The 25,610-nt window shown below is 31.0% G+C and overlaps 2 protein-coding genes across 2 annotated transcripts; one reads left to right on the top strand and one right to left on the bottom strand.

The window, feature by feature from the left end:
• Positions 1 to 16: 16 nt before the first annotated feature.
• LOC143068161 (uncharacterized) lies at positions 17 to 9,790 on the bottom strand. The gene is made up of 3 exons (XM_076241982.1): positions 9,515 to 9,790; positions 3,242 to 3,386; positions 17 to 224 (listed from the first exon to the last, which is right to left on the bottom strand). Exons 1-3 carry the CDS (start codon positions 9,675 to 9,677, stop codon positions 191 to 193), a joined length of 342 nt encoding a protein of 113 aa, XP_076098097.1. The 5' UTR covers positions 9,678 to 9,790; the 3' UTR covers positions 17 to 190.
• Positions 9,791 to 9,864: 74 nt separating this feature from the next.
• On the top strand, positions 9,865 to 16,598 carry LOC143068160 (ribonuclease H2 subunit C-like). The gene is made up of 5 exons (XM_076241981.1): positions 9,865 to 10,071; positions 12,420 to 12,488; positions 14,243 to 14,406; positions 15,549 to 15,607; positions 16,335 to 16,598. The coding sequence occupies exons 1-4, from the start codon at positions 9,924 to 9,926 to the stop codon at positions 15,600 to 15,602; spliced, it is 435 nt and encodes a 144-aa protein (XP_076098096.1). The 5' UTR covers positions 9,865 to 9,923; the 3' UTR covers positions 15,603 to 15,607; positions 16,335 to 16,598.
• The last annotated feature ends 9,012 nt before the right edge of the window (positions 16,599 to 25,610 follow it).

The following is a 25,610-nucleotide window of genomic DNA, read 5'->3' as shown; positions in this document are numbered from 1 at the left end:
GAATTTACTAAGTAAATAAAAACATGTTTTTTATTACATGATATTCATTTTAAAACAAAAACACATCTGTTAACAATAGTCATTAACAAAATAGTAAATCACTGAATTATATCCATTATTTCAGTTGACCATGTGGTCAGTAATGTAATGAGTAGCACTAAAATCTTTTGATAAATCATCTACCCTCTTCTCATTCATCTGCTTCAATAACATTTTCAACTGACCTGAAAAATAACATTAAAATATATAACAACTATGTACACATGCACAAGGCTTAGAAACCAGGCTGTGCCAAGTTTTTCTATCCTGTTTTCAGTCAAGTAAAATAAAATTCAGACTTTGAAACAAATTCATGATTATTCTTTATATATACTGCAACTTCTACCACTGTTCCAAATGAAATATTTGGGGTAAAAAGCAACAATTTTTAAATTGGAGGAGCAACATAAAAATTTCGCAAACATACACTTTTAATGACGTCATATATAAAACTCTACAGAAACGCACTGTCAATGTCATAAACAAGGCAATATACAGTCAGTGTTCTCCATGGGGCCTTTTAGCATCAAGTAGCATCAAGGTAATGTGATGATAATATTTCTTGAATTGGTTTTCTTATACATTACATTATGTATGTGATGGTATAATTTTTAGTAACAAGATGGTATTTAAAATTTACTTGTTTACAGGATGTTAGATGAAGTATCTGGGGGAAACACTGTACAGTAAGTTTCTGTATAACACAAATGATTATCCCTCAATGCAATTTGAAAGCATAAATAGCAAAGTATATTTAAGGAATGACTGTAATATTTTTTCTGTCTATTTAACAGTGTGCACCACGTTTTTTATGTTATTTCTTCATAGACAGAAAAAATATTATAGTCATTTCAGGCCTGGGGTAATGGTAATTTGTAATTGTAATGCATTGTAATATTACTTTTTTTGGATGTAATGCAAAGTAATTTGTAATGCACATTTTCTGCATTACAAATACATGTAATGTAATGATTACTTTAGTTAAAAATTGATGTAATGCCTCCATTACAGTACATTACTTTTCATTACAAATTGGTAAAATAGATAAAATTGAAGAATATTGTATAATAAAAATAAAATATTAACAAAAACAAAAACAAAAGAAAGTTTGGAATAAAATTTTTGTCACAGTTAATTAGTGTATTAAATAAATTACATCAATCTTTAAAACACACATTAAGGTAAGAAATATAAAATGGTAAAAAATATCAAGTCTTTGATCTTGGTTTCTGATATTTGTTTAACATGATATGGGAATATTTTGGTGTTAGGTGGTCTTTGAAAAATCTTATAAAAAAAATTATCAAACAAAACTATATAGATCAATGAAAAAAATATGAAGATGAAAATTTCATAATTCTATACACACCTTACATGTATTTCAATGAAATATTGAATATATCAAAACAACATTTTTAAACCAAACTGTGGTTTGGGTCCTGTCTGTGTTGTTATTTCACCTAATTAATATCACAATGTTTTTATTGCAATCAAATCTTCTCAACTTATGTTTGTCCTCACAGAACCCTTAGACTTTTCACAAGATAATCCTTTAATGACACATTTATTATATCCTTTTGAAATCCTTAATGATGTCTTAATGATTAAGTGATCAATGTTAGAAACAAAATTATATGATAATTTATTTATTTTTTACCACCACCTAAGAAACTTAAAAGTGACTTTTTCAGTTTCATGCCTCCTACTACTCAATCAAAGGGTATAGACACAGATACGGTGCAGTACATGATGTTGACATCTACTTGTCTGAGCCATGTGAAGAAATTTCAATCAATGCACTGGAATAATGGAAGTCAAATTCAGTGTGCCTTTCTTCTTTGCTTAATACAGCTATCAAGTATTTAGTCATTTCCCACACATAAGCTCCTGTAGAAAGGCTTTTAAGTATTGCTGGAAAGGTGTACAGAACTGATCGCTGTTCTCTTAATGGCATCACATTTAAACCACTTATGATGATAAAGTGCAATGGACATATTAAGCATTTGAAGTCTATGTCCCTAACACTGTATACATATGTACATATACCTCTGTTTTTGAAATGCTTTTTGTTTTTATATTGAAAAAGTAATGTGTAATGTAATGCATTACACAGGCAAAGTAATTGTAATGTAATGCATTACATGTGAGAAAAAATGTAATTGTAATTGTAATTGTAATGGAAGAATCACAAAGTAATTGTAATGTAATGCATTACATTGCAATGTAATGGCCCCAGGCCTGAGTCATTTCTTATAATTTAATTCTTAATTCCATTTTAAACCGTAGAAAACCATGAAAAAAACGTTGACGACGTCACCGTCACATGACTATATTATGTCTATGGGCTGATAACAAAATAACATCAGCCAATCAGAAGACAAGTTACTTCTAAAATTAAATTATACTTCATTAACAAAGTGATCTTGAAAAATCTTTTCCATTTACATAAACTGTTACATGTACAGTGAGATGGTTTTTTTTTTTACTTTGTCACATACTATTTTATTTAAGAAATTCCTGAATATGAAAAAAATAATAAGTACCATGTATTTACCATACCATGAGAAAAAAGTGTGGTAAAATCAATAGCCATTCATTAATGTGTATTTACCAAAAATTTGTTATATTTGAAATAAGTGCTATAATTTTGTTCTATTTTTTTAACCTTGAATATTTAACTTTTTGTTCTGACACCATATCTTTTTATACATATTATAAGTATGATGACACAACAATTTTAAACATCCCAACAATTGAAAATACAGTTTTACACTTGTAAGCAATTTAAGCTTATTATGAAAGTTCTATATTATACATGTAGAAATGGGACGGGTTTGACACCTGCTAACATGTTTAAACCTGCCACTTTCTTTAAGTGTCTGTTTCAAGGCAGTGATTCAGTGGTTGTCATGTGCTACTGAATTTCATATAAAATTTGTTTTTTCGTTTCTTGTTTGATACATTTACATAAATCAGGCAATTAATTTTCTCGTTTTAAATTTTTCATTATGCAGCCATTTTTAGCTTTCAATATGCATGATATGGTATGGGTTCTGCTCATTGTGTAAGCCATACCATGACCTATGGTTGCTAATTTCTGGGTCTTTTAATTTTTGTCTCAATTTGAGAGTTATGTCATTGTCAATCCTACCACATCTTCTTTATTTTACTGATACATGTGAATTATGCATCTTTAACTTACTTTTCTTCTTGCTCTCCTTTTTTACTGTACTTGTCAAATAAATCTTTGCCTGTCATTTCTTCCACTTTCATGCCTCTACCCAGGGTAATTTTTGTAGTCTTTGCATTTGAGTCAGCATATCCATACACTAATAATGCTTTTTGTGCTACAAGGAAAATTTAGATCAAGTAGAACAATAATAAACTGAAATCGCAACTAGGATAGAAGTTCTTGCCATGATGTAATATCAAGCTTTCCAAATAATGTACATTTGTACATGTGTTCATTGTACATTGTTGTATGTAGGTCTTTTATTTGTTTGTTTCAGTAATTATAAGTAGTCATCCTGTTGGTAGCTGGGTTTTGTTTCATGTTTTACTTTCATGACATAAATGTATGATCTAGATATATATGAATTACCTTTTAATGTATATGTTATTTTATCTAAAATATACAGCACCAGGTTTGTGATACCCTATATTTTTAACAATAGTGCTTTCATACATGTATGAATGAACATAAATCATTGATCCAGATTTTAAAGGGGCACTAGCTACGAGATATATAAAAAATCTAAAGTTTGATTTTTTTTGTTCAATCAATAATGGTTCAATTTTGTCAAATAACGCTAAGAAACATTGATAATTAGTTATTCACTCAACCTCTTTAAATCCGTATTCATGTGAACTTCAATTTAACCCCTAGCTAGAGATTGACAATGCATGCATTGTACGTGTACTGGTTATTTAAAGAAAAAGAATGTCAACAATGAAAGTGAAACTATGGTAAATCATTTGATTACTAATTCGATGCACATAAAATCTATTACTTCTATTTCTATTCTTTGATTATCAACTGTTTCAATAGCTATGTTTGCTTTGTCAAGATGACGAACTTGTCCTTCGTTTCCTCCAAATCCAGATATTTTCAGTGCAATCTTTTCGGTGGACTCAATTTCTAATTTTCTAGCTAAATCTTCAGTTATGAATGAGTTCTGTGCTCCCTCGTCAAGTAAAATATTTGACATTATCGATCTATTTTCGGACCAAACTGGAGTTACGGCAGTTTTCAGTAAAACATCTGTATGTGCAGTAACAGTAGAATGTAAGGATGTGGTTAGCTCCAGTGGCGTTTCCTCTACGGCGGTATGTGCTACGGTCTTTTGTGTACTATACTGGTTTTCGGTCAAGCTCTTTGGTTCTGTGTTATGTACTTGGACATGTATACTCGTGTGATGTCTCTTTCCGCACTGGCGGCATTTAAATTCAGACTTACATTCAGCTACTCTATGACTTCCGAAACAGTTAAAACATACCTTTTTTCGCTTCACAATTTCTATTCGTTTCTCAACATCTTTCACGTTTTTGCATGTATTTGGATGGTGGGATTCTTCACAAAATAAACATTTCTTACGTGACTGTTTTCTGTTCTTTCCGGGAAATGTTTCGGCAATAAACGAAGCGGTCGGTAAAATTTCTAAATCTTCATTACTTGTACCTGTAGATTGTCCTGCGACCTGTACGCATACTTCCCTCTTTATGGCTGTTCTCAATGATTCGATGTCCCAGTCGTCGTTTCCGCGGTCTCGGGTTATGTTTTTTCGTACATCAAACGGCAACTTATTGTATATTATAGGCGTAAGAATGGCTCCAAATGTACTCTCGTTTGTTCCTAACGATTCTAATCTGCGTATGCTACACTCAATTCTGTCGGAAAAGTTTCTCAAACTGTCTGCGTTTGACCTCGGTGCGGGTAAATCAATTAAATTTTGAATATATGCGTTCGTGATTTTGTGGTTCTGACCAAACCTCTCTCTCAGTATTGATACGGCTTGATAGTAATTTGCACTTGTGAGTGGTAAACCGGCGATACATTGCGCGGCTATTTCCTGAATTTGATTTTGCAAATACGTAAATTTCTGTACGTCTGTTAATGTTTGGTTATCGTGTATTGTTGATTGATACGCATCCCAGAAAGGTTGCCAGTTTAACAAATTGCCATTAAAATATGGTAGATTCAATTTTGGTAGCTTGTGGTAGATGCTAGAATTTGTTGCGCTTATTGACGATCTGTATTGCATATCATTATTCTGCATGGGATGTGGAGTATTACATGTAGATGTGGAGTTGATAAAAACAAAATCTGCTGCATTTGGATTTAAGTTCTGATTAGAGCTAGTTTCATTTGATTTGTTTTTCTGTTTTGAACTTGATGAATTGCGTACTTTTGTCAAAATTCGTTCTATATCTAAAACATACCGATCTGAGTCTTCTATCTCTGCTTCCATGTTTTCCTCTGCAATCTCCTCTAATATTTCATTATCAAGTTCCGAAAGAATATCCCTCTTCTTCTTCAAAGTTTCACATAGGCTCTCTATTTCGTCGCGTTGTGTTGTTTCTTTCTTTAATTCCTCTTCAATCTTTGAAATTAATCTCCTTGCGGCTCCTCGATGACCCACTCTAATGGCTTTCTTTTTCGTCATTATCCTCTGGTCACGACACCAATGTGACGGATGGGTTAACTAAAAGTCTGGACAGGCAGTAAAACAACGTCTGATTCGTTTGATCGTATAATCTCAACTCAATATAGTAACATGATACATAACAATAGAACAACGTTAACAGAAGATATGATGACGTTAACAATGTGAATGGAAACGGCGTTAAAAGTAGTGTTAACGTTTGACGCGTAAGTTAAACTGTCTCTAAATCACCGACAAAATCATTCTTATACGGTTTTAAAAAAAGCAATGAGAAACATCTATTTTTAATCTATAACATGTATAAAATAAAATCAAACAGACCTATAAAAATCCAATTACACGTGTTGGTTTAATCTATTCATATCTTTATTTATGTTTACATCGCTTATATAATGGTCATCTGAGGTTAAATCGATAGTTAACTAGATGGCAACTGGACTAAAATACACACGAAACAAACCTATATATTATCTACCCCATGCTTTGTAAACTGTTTATTTTAGACTTTTGATAGTTTGGATAAATGTTTTACATTGTTATACATGTAAATCAAATATGAGATTTTGAGTCAAATAGGTGACCATGAATTTGACACCTAGTGCCCCTTTAAAACACTTTGACGACAAATTAGGAACAATTAAAGTTGCTTTAATAGTTGATGGAAACCAATTATTTTATTTTTCCTGAATTAAGAATTTTAGGGCCACTACGTATACCCAGCCCCAAACTAGATCTATAGAATAATCCCTGGTTTCAGTAACTGTGAGTTTCTCTCAGATCTGCAAGTAATGTCATTTTGGTGTGGGTATGTACCTGTATGAGGGTAGTAATGCCCTTTATCGTCAGGTGTTAAACAGTCATTTTCAGCTACCGTTAGCGTCAAATTGGTCAAATGTTTACCGTGTTTGTCAAAATATTCTTATCGTGAATCGACAGAGGTGTCAAATAATTATTGTTACCGTTATTTTAGGAAAAAAATTAACGTGATTCAAGAAAATCATTTGGTTTGTCTTATCGTGTAAAAGAAAGTGTTCATTTTATTGTCATGCAAAAAAAAATACCATTAACGTCATCTAGCAAGAATTTTTACCATTATTCGTCATAAAGCTATCCCCATTACTTACCCTCATGTATATAAGCACTCTGTGTTTTCATTATATGGTTTTTTTTGGACAAAAAAGTTTGTTTCCAGTTTTTGGAGAAAAAAATAAGTTGTTTTTGATTCTGAGAAAAAAAAATTGTTTGTTTCACCCTCAGCTGCCACCAGACTTGGGGTCAATTACATTGGAATGTAATTAATTAAATTACACATTACATTGCAAAAATGGTCAATTACACTAATTACACATTACACAGTTTTTGAAATGTAATTAATTAAATTACAATTACTTTACTAAAGTAATTAATTAAATTACACATTACATTTCATCATGATATTTTTTAACAATACATGATATTTTACATGTTTATATAATGCATGTATAAAATGTGTAAAATATTCATGTAAGCATAGTTTAAGCATTGCATTTGATAATCATTTAATTGAGTTATTTTAATGTTTTGTCAATTAGTCTGAATCTTCTGGTCTGAAAACAGCAATTGTAAATAGTCTTTCGACAGGAGCTAATGTTGTGCAAGATATTGCTTGATCGGGACATGGAAGTTTTATGATTAGAAGATCATTATATTGATAGAAAAGGGAATGTGTTCCTATTAACTTGCCAATACATCAAGGGGTATTTTAACATCTCAGAAATGAACTCATTTGAATTAAACGTAATATGAATAAAGAAATTATAAATGAATTTAAAATTAATTTTTTTTTACTTTAAAAATATTAAAAAGTGTGCTTGTCACAATATTGAAAATAATTTTTAGTACAAACAATGTATATAATGTCTAAATATTAGCAATATTTTGCTAATTAGATAAAATATCTGTAATAGTGGCATTGCCCCTGGACATTTTAATCTGATTAATTGCTGTTTGTTTTTACAGCTGTTAATTTTTATTCCTATAATCCTTTTGTGTATACTAATTTGACAAAATGATTGTATGCAGTGATTTTAAATTCTATATGAACTGTCTCAGAAAGATGTTTCACAGTGACACATTTTATTGTTTTTGTTTAACAAGGGGTTTATTACATATCAATCTATTTAGTTTAAGATCTTTCTTGAAAACTGAACAACCCTCATATATGATTATCACATTTTTTAAATCATAAGACTATTTAAGAAAATCTGTAGGTCAAATAAATGATATAAAAACTTCAGAATAAATTACAGACTTCATATATTAAAAAAGCATTGATATTAAAAATATTTGAAAAAATTATATAATTTTACAATTTATATTATTAAACACAAATCCTTAACTGTAACACCATAAAAGTACATGTAATTCAAATGTAATTCAAAAGTAATTGAGCATTACATGCTTTTTTCAATGTAATTAATTAAATTCATGAAATTACCATTACATGTAATTAAAAAAATGCTCAATTACACATTACATTCAATTACATGGAAAACTGTAATGCATTACACTTAATTACCATTACATTTTTAATTACCCCATCCCTGGCTGCCACTATAAGTTATGCTAAAATTGAAAGAAAAAAATTGTTTTCGACTTGTCGTGAAAAAAACAGGACCCTTAATTCAATGTAATAGCTTGTGAGCCAAGGTTCTGTGTTGAAGACCATACTTTGACTATAATTTAAAATGGTTTACTTCAACAAATTGTGACTTGGATTGAGAGTTGTATTATTTGTATGAATAAACCAATTGTTCAAGACGTTTCGGCCATTGGCCTTCTTCAGTTGTTTATTATTCCTCTAAACTACATGGCTGCCATTTCTTTTTTCAATCATTGAAAAGATGTTATAGATAAATGTCCTTGGAAACGTCATGACGTCATAATACTTTAATGTCATAATAACATGACGTCACAATACTTTTGTAAGTTAAATTATATAAGTTTTGATCAATTAAAGTCATTCCTTTTTAACGTTAATTCCAAATGGTCTAATTGTATTTAATTTTTGCATCCATTGTGCCTCAATGTTGTATTATTAGCACTCATTTCTTTTAACCCATCATTTTTTTTGTTAAGCACCAATTTTAAAACTGAAGAACAGAGGAATCCAGGTCCAATCGCCCCAAATCACGTTGCCTCTCAATTGTCATTTGCTGACCTTTTGATGTTCATACCCCTTTTAAAGGTTTTGTTTTAAAATATGATTTCAAAAATGCTTTATTTTGTATTGCTATAAAATAAAGAAAGTTTTTTTTTTTTAATTGTTTTTATTTTCATATATTTTGTCTTTTCGATAGAACCACTACATGTAAATCAAAATACTGAAGTACTGAACATTGGATGACTGCAATTTTTCGGTACATGTGTGCATAGATATTATCAATGATTTTTTCCTTGTATATATATATCTACTGACAATTTTTTTTCATATTAGTAATTTTATGTTCTAAACAATAATATTTTTATCAGTATTCATTGAACATGTTGAAGAGATGTATTTATAACAAATTATATGGAATGATATTTTGCACTCGTTAATATAGATCTGTGTAGTAATTATGTTTATAGATTGGTTAAAAACCTTAAGCAAATATTATGTAATGGAAATCTAGACGAAAGCAATACACTGGAATGCCCTCACGGTCATCTGCGGTAAAAACATCTCTAATTTAACATGTTCAACCAGTATTTGGATAAGAAGAGTGCATGTCGAATAGATACAATACCAGAACAGAGATATGGGAATTACTACATATAGCTGTAAAGCTTACTGTGACTTAAAGAGTCGTATTCTGGATGTTCCTCTTTAGTTTTCTTCATCATTTTATGCCAAGCTATATAGCCAAAAAAATTCCATGCAGTAAAAGCATACATTAAAGGAAGGTATCTTTTCCATCCAGTCCTTTGAGAAGCTGTATACCTATATCTTTTCATGATGTTATATAATTTAGCATTTTCAGCTAATTTAACAAATCAGAAGGAAAAAGGTATTCAAAGTCAAATCTTTCATGGGGGCTGACATGACACCGGAAACATACATACCAACTTTGCTAACGAGTACTTTGATTAGTTATTTTTCTTTTTAGTCGTTGATTGAACCAATCACAAAATAGATTACTAAATACCGGTAAATCTGACAAATCCGCGGGAAAGTCTTAATATAAATAAATTAAGGTTAAAATGAGTGCCGTGGTAATAGACGTAGACTCTTGTAATAGGGCTCCGGATTGCAAAACTCACCTTTTACCGTGTGAGATAAGTTACAATGGTCAAGCAAAGGTCGAAGAATATTTTGCAAGCTCAATTAACCAAGACAAGGAAAGTAAAGGTATTTTATTTTTAATAAATGATCATAAATCAAATTAAACTTCCTAATCCAATTAGTAATTGTACCACAGGAATCGGAAGTTCTAATATGAGGCAGGCATTACCTGTGAATGGGGACGAAGTCTGTATGATTTTTTTGTGTAACTTTTTAAAATATTTGTGAAAAAAAGAAACGGAAATACCGTAACGATTCCGATTTTGGTTCTGTTGTTAGTGATTTTACTTGTGACGTTATTTAAGTTATGACGTCATGTTCAATGTAAACAAAATAACGCAATGCATACGGTAACGTTTATTCATATCAAAGTCAAAGAATTATTAAAAATGAAATATTGGTATTGTGTTCCTTGAGTTCCTATATTTTACTAGACTAATCAAAGTCTCACGACAACAAGACTGAAAAAAGGAAGTAGATTTCTGCGTTCTGCGCAGATCCCGAAATTAAAAAACATGACAAAAATAAATTGAACGAATTTGAGTTCATTAGTAAAAAAATTTGGGAAAATTTTCCCGATTTTAAAAATTTTTTTTTTTTGGATTTTTCTACTGTTATTGGGGACTTCGTCCCCATATTAATAAAATTCTGTAAATTACAAGAAGCTCTTTTGATAGTCGACTTTATTATTTACAGATTAATTTTATTAATAGAACTTCCGATTCCTGTGATTGTACATACATGTACATTGTAGGTTCCATCAATTACAAACAAGAAAATAAGAAGATATAAGTTGCTTTCTTTACAAAACAAAAAGAAAAACAATACGTGAAGCCAAGACCGTTGGGATTCGTTTTTGTTGCCAAGATCAAGTTTTAAAATAGCTCCCATACACATCATACCTTTATACCTTTATCTTCAGGTCATTACATAAGCCAAAGGCTTCTACTGACCCCTCATCTTGGATTGTCATATATGATTTCTCATCTCGTAATAATATATTTATATATAATATATTTAACTTATCAAAAATACTTATTTAGGTGTGCGCAGCTGAAACACTTAACACTAACATGAATTTAAATGGGTTCCAATTTTTGCCATTTAATGCAGACTTAAAATTATTCAGTCTTTGCCGTCACCGTTAAATCTGACAGGTTATTCCACTGATCCACTACTCTAATTGAAAAAGTATTTAGTCTATGTGTAGTCTCACACTGTTTTTTAAAAAGTTTTAATGAGTGACCTCTAGTATTATTAGATGGTGCTAAAGTAAATAGGCTCATCCAGTCGATGTCATCTATACCATGCAATGCTTTGTAGACTTGTATCATATCATTCCTATCCCTACGATATTCAAAGGTTGGAAAACCCAATGAATGTAGCCTGTCTTCATAATTAAGATGACAAATATTTTTTACCAGTTTTGTGGCCCTTCTTTGTACAGATTCCAGTTTGTGGATGTCTTTTTTAAGATACGGTGACCAGACACATGTCGCATATTCTAACAGCGGACGCACTATTGATTTATAAATAGTCAGAAACATATCTTGATCCATGTAATCAAAAGAATGATGAATAAGAGATAACACTCTCTGCACTTTGTTATAAATATCACTTATATGTTTTTCAAATTTCAAATTAAGACTTGAAAGTTACTCCCAGATCCTTTTCTTCCTTCACTCATGCATGACATGATACAGATACACCTTATTAGAAATCTGTGTTGGTTGAGTTGATAATCTGAGCTGCTTGAACTATTGACATAATACATATATAACAATCACTTTTCATAGTGGCGTCGGATATTTCGTATGACTTCAACATGTTACTGGAACCTTTGTCATGTCCAGTAGTCACTAAATCATGCAGTCAGGAATATAACTCTATCTACATGATCTAAGGGTTATTGGAGAAAATATCTTGCATGTGTTATCACAGATACTTTCACGAATTGTTTAATTTCTTAAATTTTCTAAATCTGTAGTAACATATGTTTACTATAATTTGTTAATTAATCATAAATATTTCTACATTGTACATTTTAGCAGGCACTTGGGAATGCATGAAGCTTATTGCAGAAACTAAATACTTAGCCTTGACATGCTTGATAACTTATTTTCGAATAAGATTAATACATTTTTCATTAACAATGGTAAATCAATGAGACAATGGGCCTTTTTAATGATAAACTTATAAGCTGTAATAATAAGGCTTAGTTACAAAATGTACTAAAGGCATGTAACGTTTTTATGTGACACATTTTTGGAATTACAGGGAAGCTTGTGCAGAAAGTCATTACATGCTCTGATCATTTTAAAAATCTTACAATGAAATAGAATACATAATGATTAAGCCTGTGCACTCTTGTCTTTAAATTGATTTAAAAAAAACTGCATACCATTTGTTTACAGGTTTGACATCTACATTTAGAGGGAGGCCTCTTGATGGTGAAGTAAAGGAAGTCCCTTCAGGTTACACAGGTGTGGTATATTGTTTTAGAAGTAAAGAATAAGTATATACATTGTATGAGAAGTGTCCTGATTAATATAGATTTTACAACTGCATCGAATGTGATACCATATTTCTTCTCTTGAGACAGTTGAATTTTCAAGCTTTTTAAATATTTAACTTTTGAGTGGCATGGGTAGATATATATTATTGATAGAGTCTGTTACTTTAATATTAATGATTTTAGATGAAATGCAGACAAAATCAATTAAATTTTCAAATGATCTGCACAATTAATGATGTGTTCTTCCTTCTTTGCTTCACCAGACAGTCTAGTGACCTTTCTTGGTGAAGATTCAATGAGAAATTCTAAGGAAAGCAAGAAATTTTTACATTATAAATGAATTTTGACTAAATTTGCAATGAAGAACTGATAAAGTTAAGTACCACATGTTAATTAAATAAGAATATTCATTGAACAGGTCATGAGAAGGATTTACTGACTAAATGGATAATTGAGAACTAATTAACTTTGTATATCTAAAGCTTGCCTAACAATCTCTATTGTGTATTTGAACAAAAACATGTTACATAAGTATATGAATTACACCCTATTTTGAGTGTAAAATGATTTTTAAAAAATCTATATAATTGAAAAGGTGAAAATTCTGATGATTAATTGCCTGAGGCTCTACATAGATACATACAAAACTTGAGTAGACTCAATTTGCGCCAATAAGTTTTGAAGATGTATTTATTGCACCACTCTATATTTTTCTGGTGGTATTAATTGCGTCAATAAATTGAATCAAATTGCACCACATTTTCCTGTATATTTTTACCTATATCATACTTTAACATGTACTATATATCAGCAACCTATTCACTTGAACTAAACACTAGTATGGTCTCATCAAAATTAAGAAAAAGATTCAGTAATAAATAGTTTTTTTCATGTAAAGATGCCTGTTATATTGTTTGAGACAATAAAGTCTGACATGTCTCATAAAGGAAAACCTGTCAAAAATGTTGAAAAACATGCATTTCGCCAGGCATTTGTTTTGAAAAATATAGAAATTAGATGGAGATGAATAGTAAAGTCGAGTTGTACTAAGTGAGATTTTAATAGTAGTCATGAAACTACATTGTAATACTGAAAAAATAGAAAAGCTGGTTTTGAGAACAGCATGCAAACGAAAAGCAACTGATATTTTATCTGATCCACCTCAATTCATTGAGAGCACTCCAAAAATGACAAAGAACATTTAGAAAAGAAAGTAAAGCAACATATTGAGGAAGGAGGGAGGTCAATTATTTAGTTGATATTTAAATAAGTAAAAATGAAAATATTCATAAATTTGGCGCAATTTGATGATTTTCTTATTGGCGCAAATGATAACTATTCATTTTAAATTGAAGTGGCGAAAAAAAGTTGTCACAAATGAGTTCATTTTTGGCGCAAAAAGATAATGCCCTAAAATTAAGAATACTTGCACTATTAAACGATTAAATCCTAAGATTTTTTAAAGAGAATAGAGAAACAGAACAACAGCAAAAAAAGTAAATAAACTCATCATAGATACCAGGATTTAAATTTTATATTTACACCAGACGAGTGTTTCGTCTACAAAAGACTCATCAGTGATGCTCGAATCAAAAAATATTTAAAAAGGCCAAACAAAGTACGAAGTTGAAGAGCATTGTAACTTATTTCTTCTTGAAAAATGGTTGACAATTTAAAAATCTTTTGATTATTTAATATTTATGTTTAGCTTTTTTTTCAAAGGTATTATATTAAAAGAAACAAGAAAAGCTTATACAGATGAAGAAGAAAGAAAACTGATAGCTACACACAAATTTTCTAACTTCCATTTCTGGAATCTGGACAAAAAGACATCACAAGAGGATAAACTTCATCAAGTCTTGGACTGGATGGAAATAGCTAACGTTGTAAGGATTACTGAATTTTTTTAATAAATATAGTTGTGAATTAAGGTTCCACTAAAGTCAAAATATAGGACACTTCATAAACATCTAAACTTTGCCTGTATTTTTCAACCTATAATGAATAAAGTCATAAACTATGAGAACATATGTTCATTTAAACATACTTAACATATACACACTGTGTAAATTGTAAATAAACTTGAAATTGTTATGTTGTGTCCAAACCGGTTCTTGGGGTGAACACCAAATTTTCAAAAAATCTGGAGGCCTGCGAGACGACTTAATTTGCTTAAAATTGGTATGGACGAATACTGTTACATGTAATGCAGTCTTTTATATATACATGTAGGATATGGTGATGCTGGGCAGGGACAAGTGGATACTGTGGATTTATTATTATTTGTGGGATACCAATTTCATAGATTTCATGGTACAGGTTAACCACGAAATTAAATGTTCTACAAATAATTTTGTATAAGGTTTTATGAAGACTTTGGCAAAACCAAGAAATCAAATATCCATGATAATGCAAGTTTTCCCCAATCAATGAAAATTGGTACCCACAAAAATAAATGAATCCAAACATTGTACCTTATTTGAGTACAGCTTTAACACAGAACCATGAAACTTCTCAGAAGGATTGCACAATTGTGAATGTTTTGCACCTGCTATTATGGTATTTCCACCCATTATTGCAAACTTTAGAAATTAATTATTATTCAGCAATATGCAAATAACAGTACCAATTATATAATAACTTTTACTTCAGTTATCAACCCAGATACTTGAAACTTTAAAAATTAATTGCACTTAAGACTGCAGCTGTGCACCTGCTAATCTTGAATTGTTTGAGGAATATTTCCCTATAGTTCAAGATTTTGAATCACCAACCTTCAATGTTTACAAAAATGGTAGCAAATTTTGTTTTTACTGGTAATCCAGATCTTTGAGAATGAACAGAAATTTGGCTAACCTTGTACACATGACCTTCCATTATTGAGTTGTGATGTAATATTTTTTCCATTAACTAATGATACATTTTAAATTTTAGTTATAGGCTATTCTCAATTTGCTCTAAGAACTTTAACCTACTTTAAAATGCCATTACATCATTTACAAAGCAATTTTTTTTTTATTTATTGTAGTTGCATAGTCCTGTTAACTCCAATAGCATTCCAATAAAAATGGAAGATAGTTAAAGGGTGTAAGTATTTCCTCACACAGTCTTTTTACTTTAAAAATCACTTTAACTCACCAAATATTCCAAGAGAGAAACAAGAAACAAGAAAGAAAAAGACTATCACCAAAGATTTCACTAAATTGACAATAGAAAAAGGAAATCTGATGACTTGTTTATTGATCTGTAGATCCGAAAATTAACCAAGTTTTCTTCTCACCCTTCTTTCGTCCTGATCATGCATGAAATATTTGCTGCTTGACATTAATCAATCGACATTTATCAATTTCACTCTCCTTGGTATGTACACAAGTTTCATTTTGCTATAAAAGCTGTCTTTAATGTGTAACCAATTACTTTTTTTGATAAAATACTGTTGCTTTGTTTTGATTTCATAATGCATGGTTGCTAGTCACTTTTCCAATACAGTAACATGGTCACAATGCAATTTAAGCAACCTTTTAAAGAAAAATCAAATAATTTTAGCAGACATATTGTAAATATTTTGAAAAATTCAATCATATCATAGTTTGATCAGAGTGTTACAATTTAGTTTGATCAGAGTGTTACAATTTCATTGGATTAAAATATGCTGGCATATTTACAGGAACTTAAAGAAATACTAATAAATCCAGATTGGCAATAAACTTTTAATACACAGTTATGATTGATAATAGCTTTCTGTAATTTAGTTGGATAAAAAAAAATGTAAGATGTAATTGCATATCTTTGATCCAATATTTTTATTTTACAGAATATTATTCAGACTTGACCTTGACAGAATGTGGTAGATGTCAAATAATACAATCAACTGGAATGGAAGATTATTCAGTGCAACATAATTGGCAGAATTTTCTTTAAAAAAATACTTTGAAGCATATAAATTTTTAACGAAATGAAAATAAAATACACGTAATAGAGATGTTGAATGACATTCTTCTGTACTCTTGACAATTATAAATGTGAACCAAGCAGTTACAAAAATATAATATCATGAAAAAATTAATATGACTGAAAACGTTATTCAGGTATACTTTATCACTATTTTTAACTGGATTTCTGAACGAAAAATCAGTAATGGATTTGGGGTTGTTTTGGGGCGGGTGGCTGCAAAATAATGTCTTGTGAACTGTTCAAACAAAGTTTATCAATTTATAATATGGTGTTACTGATGACATAATGGAGGTCATTACCATCAAGTTCAATATTTTCTCTTCAACCGTTCAGGAGTTGTGGTTCTTGAAAGATTGAAAAATGGATTTTCCAGTCGTGCCTGCTTTAACTCATGAATGTTCAACCAAAGCTTTTCAAATTTCAATGTGTTGTTACTGATGACAAAATGAAGGTCAAGTTCAATATCAACGATATTCAAATTCATTGTTCAGGAGTTGTGGTTCTTGAAAGATTGAAAAATTATCTTTCCAGTCTTGTCCCTGCATTAACTCATGAACAATTCAGCCAAAGCTTTACAATCTTTGATATGTTGTTACATGTACTGATAACAAGGTAGAGGTCAAGTTTGAAATGGAAGATTTTCACTTTACCATTCTGGAGTTATGATCCTTTTGATATTAAAAAATGCAAAGACATAAATAAATGTTAAACAAGAATGTGTCATCAGTACATGAATGCCTCATCGGCACTATCATTTTTTATGTTCAGTGGACCTTGAAAATGGGATGAAAACTTCATCAAAAACTACCTTGACCAAAAACTAACCTGAAGCAAGACAGATATATAGACCAGAAAACATAATGCCCATAAATGGGGCATAACAAAAATCTTATTTGCAGTCTCTTCTTTAGATTTAAAGTAAAGCTGAACATTTTACACATCCTATATCCATGCAAGAAAGCTGGACAAAGCACAACAAATGGATGCTAATATGACTGCAATTTATGTATAAACCTTTATATAAATCAGAGGAGAAATGCTTCTAACATTTTATACAGAATCCTTATGTTTCAAAGATTTATTTCTGTCAAATGTCCATTTTCATGGTTAAGTGATTATCCAAAATTGTTGTGTAGTTATTTTGTAATGTGAATTTCTCACTTGTAAGAAATTGAAGAAAGATATTTGGTATACCGTAAATGATTATTGCAAGGTTTGTCATTTGGACGTAGGTTAACCTGATCATAACCTTATTTCATAGATCAAAAATGAAAGCTATTTAAAGTTTTTTAGGTCAAGTCTACATATCAGATATTATAAGCAGTAGGTCTATATATAAAATGTTTAGAAAGATTGTAAGGTGTAGATCTCCATCTGGCAGGTTTCCTCAGATCTTATTTTCAAGGTTTATTAGTCAATGTTTAGTATTATAGTTTTGTTCCAACTCTCAAATACTAATTAATACATGTGTTTTCTTTTGGTGTATGAAATGATTGTACAGTTTACAATTTAGTCTGGCACCATTAATCTTTATTTTCATGGTCCATTTGACATTGAGTTTTTATAGTTGGATCTGTTTCTCAAGTAATGAAAACAATATGTCTACTAAATTTGGTGTATGGAGTTTGTCTATCTGACCTCGACCTCATTTTCATTGTTTAATTGTAGTTGGCATTCTTTCGTGAACTATAAGTGTGCCTGACTCCTACTTAATATGTGAAATTTATCCATAGTAAAAATGAAGTCAACAATATAATTCTTGACTCAATTATCTTAAAACAGTAATGATACTTTAACTGCATCTCCCCAATGCATGAGTAAAATAATTACAGATATACCACTGACACTACAAAGTTTGCTCTATACCTTTGACAGAAACATATGAATGGATTGATATTTGTCTTGTGAAAATGATCTTAAGAGTTTGGCGGTGCCATAAAAATACATAAGCTTAGGTCATAAGAACTTCCTGTTCTGAAAATTAAGTATACTGGCCATGGACAGTTTGTAGAGGTCTCTCAATCATCAATTCCCTTAAGCATTATAAGGAAATTCAGCTTATATCTTCAGTGGTTTTGAAAATTGTCCAACCAATACCAAAGGCTTTCTCTAGTCACAGCAATGTTTTTATTAATAAGAACAAAATAAGGATTATTTCAAGAGGATCTAACATATCAGTACATTATTGATGTAAAGTTTGGCTATAATTTGATGTGATACCAGGTTGATGAAATGAAAACTTTACAGAATAAAAGGAATGACAATATATATTTGTAACGAGTGCACACGCTGAAATGTCTAGCCTTCTTTACTAATCATTGGTACATATTATGTTGATAGCTCAAATATAAAGCTTTACTACAACTATCACACAAACTTACCTACCATGATCCAAGAAAATGACGTCAAGGTCATAAACCATGTTCACCTTATAATCATTTCATACACTAAATATAGGTGACCTAGTGCTTATAGTTTCTACGAAACAGACTTAACCAAGAAAACTAAACATCGACCAATGAACCATGCCAGGCAGACATGTACAGATAAATATCCTTCCATACTATAAATATAGTTGACCTATTGCTTCAGGTTTAACAGCCCAAAACACATAAACTGAACCATAATCATTGAACTGTGAAAATGAGGTCAAGGTAAAATAAAATCTGCAAGACTGACATGTACATCATAAAATATTTCCATACACAAAATGTAGTTGACCTATTGCATATAGTATTAGAAAAAAAGACCAAACTCGAAAACTTAACTTTGACCACAGAAACATGACAATAAAATGAAGGTCAAATGACACCTGCCAGCTAGACGTGTTCACCTTACAATCATTTCATACACCAAATATAGCAGACCTACTGCATACAGTAAAAGAAAAACAGACCAAAACACAAAAACTTAACTATAACCACTGAACCGTGAAAATGAGGTAAAGGTCAGACGACGCCTGCCAGTTGGCCATGTACACCTTACAGTCCTTCCATACACAGAATATATATATACTAGACCTATTGCTTATAGTATCTAAGATATTGACTTGACCACCAAAACTTTACCTTGTTCACTGATCCATGAAATGAGGTCGAGGTCAAGTGAAAACTGTTTGATAGGCATGAGGACCTTGCAAGGAACACACATACCAAATATAGTTATCATTTTACTCATAATAAGAGAGAAATTAACATTACAAAAAATCTTAACTTTTTTTTTCATGTAGACACTGAACCATGAACATGAGGTCAAGGACAATGGTCATGTGACTGACGGAAACTTAGTAACATCAGGCATCTATAAACAAAGTATGAAGTATCTGGGTCTTCCGCCTTCTAAAATATAAAGCTTTTAAGAACAAGAGGCTCTCAAGAGCCTGAATCGCTCACCTTAATTCTTTTGGTTAAGGGAGCTACCATTTGATTTTTATGGGGGGGGCTAGGATGAAATTTGAAAAAAATAGGCAGGACAGGAGTTTTGAGTAAAAAAAAGGCAGGATGAGACACTTTGCAAAAAAAAAAGGCAGGATGACAATTTAGGTAAAAAAAGTCAGGATAAACTAATAAAAAAAAAAAGGCAGGACCGAATAGAGTGAAAAATAAAAAGGCAGGACAGAGATTTCAACTAAAAAAAAAAGGCAGGACAAAATTTTTCATCCTAGCCCCCCCCCATAAAAATCAAATGGTAGCTCCCTAAATCTCTCATCAATGATTATTTTGGCTTTTCAATTTATTTAAATGTTTTTTGGATCGTCCTATTTTCTTCAAAAGCCAAAAAAAATAATCATTTTCTCCCATGTTCTGTTTTAGCCATAGGAGCTATGTTTCTTGACATACAAGGAAATAAAATATAAAATTTATACTAGATACTCTGAAACTCATTTAGCCTAAGTTTGGCTGAAATTGATACAGCAGTTTTTAAAGTAAGTCAACATGATGAACAAATTGTGAAAAAAAGTCTTTAAAGGGCAATAACTCCTTAAGGGGTCAATTGACAATTTTGGTCAAATTGACTTAATTGAAGATCTTACTTTGCTGAACATTATTGCTGTTCACAGTTTATTTCTATCTATAATTATATTCAAGATAATAAACAAAAACAGCAAAATTTCCTTAAAATTATCAATTCAGGGGCAGCAACCCAACAACAGGTTGTCTGATTCATCTGAAAATTTCAGGGCAGATAGATCTTGACCTGATAAACAATATTACCCACGTCAGATTTGCTCTAAATGCTTTGGTTTTTGAGTTATAAGCCAAAAACTGCATTTGACCCCTATGTTCTATTTTTAGCAATGGCGACCATGTTTGTTGATAGATCATATCTTCGGATACAATTTACAAACTGATACCCTAAGGAACATTCAGTTAAAGTTTGGAAGTATTTGGCCCAGTAGTTTCAGAGGAGAAGATTTTTGTAAAAGATTACTAAGATTTACGAAAAATGGTTAAAAATTGACTATAAAGGGCAATAACTCCTAAAGGGGTCAACTGACCATTTCCGTCATGTTGACTTGTTTGTAAATCTTACTTTGCTGAACATTATTGCTGTTTACAGTTTATCTCTATCTATAATAATATTCAAGGTAATAACCAAAAACAGCAAAATTTCTTTAAAATTACCAATTCAGGGGCAGTAACCCAACAACAGGTTGTCTGATTCATCTGAAAATTTCAGGGCAGATAGATCTTGACCTGATAAACAATATTATCCCATGTCAGATTTGCTCTGAATGCTTTGGTTTTTGAGTTATAAGCCAAAAACTGCATTTGACCCCTATGTTCTATTTTTAGGAATGGCGACCATGTTTGTTGATAGATCACAACTTTGGATACAATTTACAAACTAGATACCCTAAGGAACATTCAGTTAAAGTTTGGAAGTATTTGGCCCAGTAGTTTCAGAGGAGAAGATTTTTGTAAAAGATTACTAAGATTTACGAAAAATGGTTAAAAATTGACTATAAAGGGCAATAACTCCTAAAGGGGTCAACTGACCATTTCCGTCATGTTGACTTATTTGTAAATCTTACTTTGCTGAACATTATTCCTGTTTACAGTTTATCTCTATCTATAATAATATTCAAGATAATAACCAAAAACAGCAAAATTTCCTTAAAATTACCAATTCAGGGGCAGCAACCCAACAACGGGTTGTCTGATTCATCTGAAAATTTCAGGGCAGATAGATCTTGACCTGATAAACAATATTACCCATGTCAGATTTGCTCTAAATGCTTTGGTTTTTGAGTTATAAGCCAAAAACTCCATTTGACCCCTATGTTCTATTTTTAGCAATGGCGACCATGTTTGTTGATAGATCAAAACTTCGGATACAATTTATAAATAAGATACCCTAAGGAACATTCAGTTAAAGTTTGAAAGTATTTGGCCCAGTAGTTTCAGAGGAGAAGATTCTTGAAATAGTTTACGACGACGACAGACGACGACGGACGCCAAGTGATGGCATAAGCTCACTTGTCCCTTCGGGACAGGTGAGCTAAAAAGCTGAGGCAGCCGCCACAGGATCTCTATCCCTATGTCAAGCTTTCTGCAACAAAAGTCTCGCCTCGACAAAAATCATGAAAACATTTTAGCCATGTCAAACAAGTAAAGCAGCTTTCAATGCCAAATTTTAAAATAGTAGATTTGATTTCTGTAAGATTGGTACATTGTATCGTTTAACATTTTGTTAATTGCATTTAGTGCTTGATGTGCCAGTGGGATGATTCAAGACAATTTCTTCTTTTGTTGTGTTGTGACAACATGGTCAAAGATGAGGATGGAGGGGTTGCAAACTTTTACCCCAAGACATCCTTTGTGTACTCTGCACTTCCCATAATGTTACTCAATGTCCATCCTATAAAATGGACACAAATTTAAGTGCCATGATGTCACAGGACACAAATCTGAGGAAAGGGCACAGACTTTAGGACAGATTTGATTCTTACACATTAATATAGCAGCAGCAATCCAATGACAAAACTAATCAAGACATCACGGGCAACAAACAGTCTTCAACAATAAACTAAGATAAACATTAGTTTAAAGGTGCTTTTTTCAGCAGGTTCAAACTGTAACCATGGAATAGAAAAGATCAGGTGTATCAGTTCGCGACACAAAATAACTCCATGCACAAGATAACAATAAACTAATAAAAGCAAAGGGAACAGTGCTTTTATTGGTATTTTTCATCTTAATGTCCCAGTAAGGACTTCATGATTGATCAAAAACTCGACTCACAGCAAGTGCAATAAGGCCCTAGCACTGGTTTGAGTGAAATTCTTTGCTAGTTGATCAACATATGTGAAGGCCAAGCCCAGCACTAATTGAGAGACTGCATCTTTTTATTTCAATGTTGAATGCTACAGTTTTACTGGTGTTTTATTTATTAAAACTAATAAAATATAAACCTATGACCATTTTTATTAAGAACAATATGAACATTTGTAAATAACATCATATATGGTGCATGCAATAATGTACTAAATATCAATATAAATTATTGGTTTACAATTATAAAATAATTTAATAATCTGTCATAAAAATCTAATTATTACACAATGTACTACTACAATAAATTATCTAATACACTTTTTAAGTAGTATTGAATCTATAACAACCTTTGGTAACTTGTGGTATAAATTAACTAGTGTCTGTCTATCCTAACTACTGATACATGCATTGTGTCCCTGTCCTTTCTTATATTACTATGGTAAATAGTAAATGAATTGACATGTTTCATAAACATACTTTTTCAAATGTAAAACAAAATATTCTTATTCAAAATACATTTTTGTCATTTCTTCTCTGGTAGAGAGTGGTCTCATTATTCTGCGTTCACAATTAATATAAATTCGATTTGCATTAACTAATTCGAATTCGTATTAAAAAAAACGGAATTCTAATTCTAATGCTAATTGGATAATGCAATAAAGCCAATTCGAATCAATTAAAATTAAAATAGAAGAGTGTGTGAATGCAATTAGCGAATTCAATTTGCATTCAATTCGAATAGATTTGAATTCTGCATTCGTTTCGAATAGATTTGAATTCTGCATTCGATTCGAATAGATTTGAATTCTATTCGAATTAAATGTATGTGTGAACAAGGCATGAGAGTGGTCTCATTGTGGCAATCAGACCACATCTTCTTATTTTCATATTAATTGTTTTGTGGAAATTGTCATATCAGAATAAAACAAATTAATTACTGGTACTGTAATTGTAAAATAAAAGTTTTGTTTGATAAATACAAATTACAATTACTAAACAACATTGTTATTTCATCGTTGTCCTGGTTATAAATGTATAAATTTTGAATATCAAAACTCACATAGCATAAAACATTCAAACTTCACATATTTTCTTACCAAAATCTGGCAAAAATCTGAAAAAATTATGCTCAACTATTAGAATCAACATTTAACAACCATTCAAAGAAATCATCTCTATTCTGAAGGTAAAATTAAAAATGGAAATAGGGAATGTGTCAAAGAGACAACAACCCGACCATAGAGTAGACAACAGCCAAAGGTCACCAATTGGTCTTCAATGCAGAGAGAAACTTCTGCACCCAAAGGCTTCCTTCAGCTGGCCCCTAAACAATTATGTACATGTATACTAGTTCAGTGATAATTGCTTTTCTCAACCTAATGAAATTTTCAATTCTTTAAAATAAAGAATTTGCTTTATCATACAAATGAGATCTTAAACAAAACTGAACACCAGGCTAAGTATTATGTTAGTTTGTTAAAGTCAAACAAATCAACTAAAACTATACAAAAGTTTATCTATTTATGTTAAAGCACAACAAATATCACATCTATTTCATAATATGAAGTAAAAACATTTTATCCAAAACGAGAACCAATTATTGAAAGACAAGTTCAATGATGCATAAACATTTATTCAAATTCAAAATTAATGTTAAATGAAACATATTTATCCATTAACTGTCAAACAAATATTCTTTTTCATTTATATGCCTACATCCTTGCAAAAGCTTTCAAAATATACAAATATCCTGTATGTTTTACATGCATGTACCTATCTCCTGTTAATCAAAAAACTAGCTACATGTATTATACTTCATATTCAAATTAGGTACCCTTAATGCAGAAATTATTTTGATTTTTGTATTATTGCAAAAAATGCTACAGGGTTATAGTCGCAATAATTTAAACTCACATTTTGAAATTTTTTATATGAATTAAACAGGATTTTTCTCAATATCACAAAAATTAAAATCGCATTTTAGTCTAAATTGATAAATCGCGACAATAAAAGCACACAATAATTTCTGAATTGACAGTACTTATACAAGTCTTAATGCACTGTATACTCATCTTATAGATAATAATACAGAAATATAGAAAATCGGTGTTCTTTGCCTTTTCCGGTGGGTGTACAAATTAATGAGGTGATTAAATGTTTGTAATTGTATCCTTATGCATACAAGTTAAAACTTCAGTGTTTATTCTATGTTGATTCAGCTCAATTGGGGAAAAAAGTCCTTTAAATTTTAATTTTTGTAGTCGAAACTTTTTGACATTGTTCGTGATTTGATTTTTTGTGTGTATTTGTTTTATGATAATCTAAGTAATTGTTACAGAATGATTATATTTGTTATGAAATACCTTTTTTTCCCCAAGAAATTGCAGTCCATATACATGATATACACATGATATATAAAGTATGAACTTTCATAAAAGTTTTACATATTCCCTTCTTTTTTGCATGTTGCTCAGGTTTAGCCAATACAGAACCAGTGGCGGATCCAGAACTTTTCCTAAGGGGGAGTCTGCTGACTGACCTAAGAGGGGGCCCGCTCCAGTCATGCTTCAATGATTCCCTATATAATCAACCAAATTTTTCCCACGAAAAGGGGGGGGGGGGGGCCGGACCCCCCAGGGCTCCCCCCTGGATCCGCCTATGAGAACAATATTTTATTTACCATGAAAGAGGGTATTCTAGTCATATCAGCATCTTCTACATGATAGTGGTCTTTTACTTTTAAATCTATTGATTTTTGCACTTGCAATGACATAAAGAAATAAGTAGAGGATTAAATTCACAAGGGTCAGAATCACAGGCACTTGTTTCTATCCATACGAAGGTCGACTATCCATATA

Source organism: Mytilus galloprovincialis, chromosome 3, assembly GCF_965363235.1.
Source record: "Mytilus galloprovincialis chromosome 3, xbMytGall1.hap1.1, whole genome shotgun sequence".
In the NCBI taxonomy this organism is placed as follows: Eukaryota; Metazoa; Mollusca; class Bivalvia; order Mytilida; family Mytilidae; genus Mytilus; species Mytilus galloprovincialis.
The sequence above is the reverse complement of the archived record's forward strand: the minus strand, read 5'-3'. Positions and strand labels throughout refer to the sequence as shown.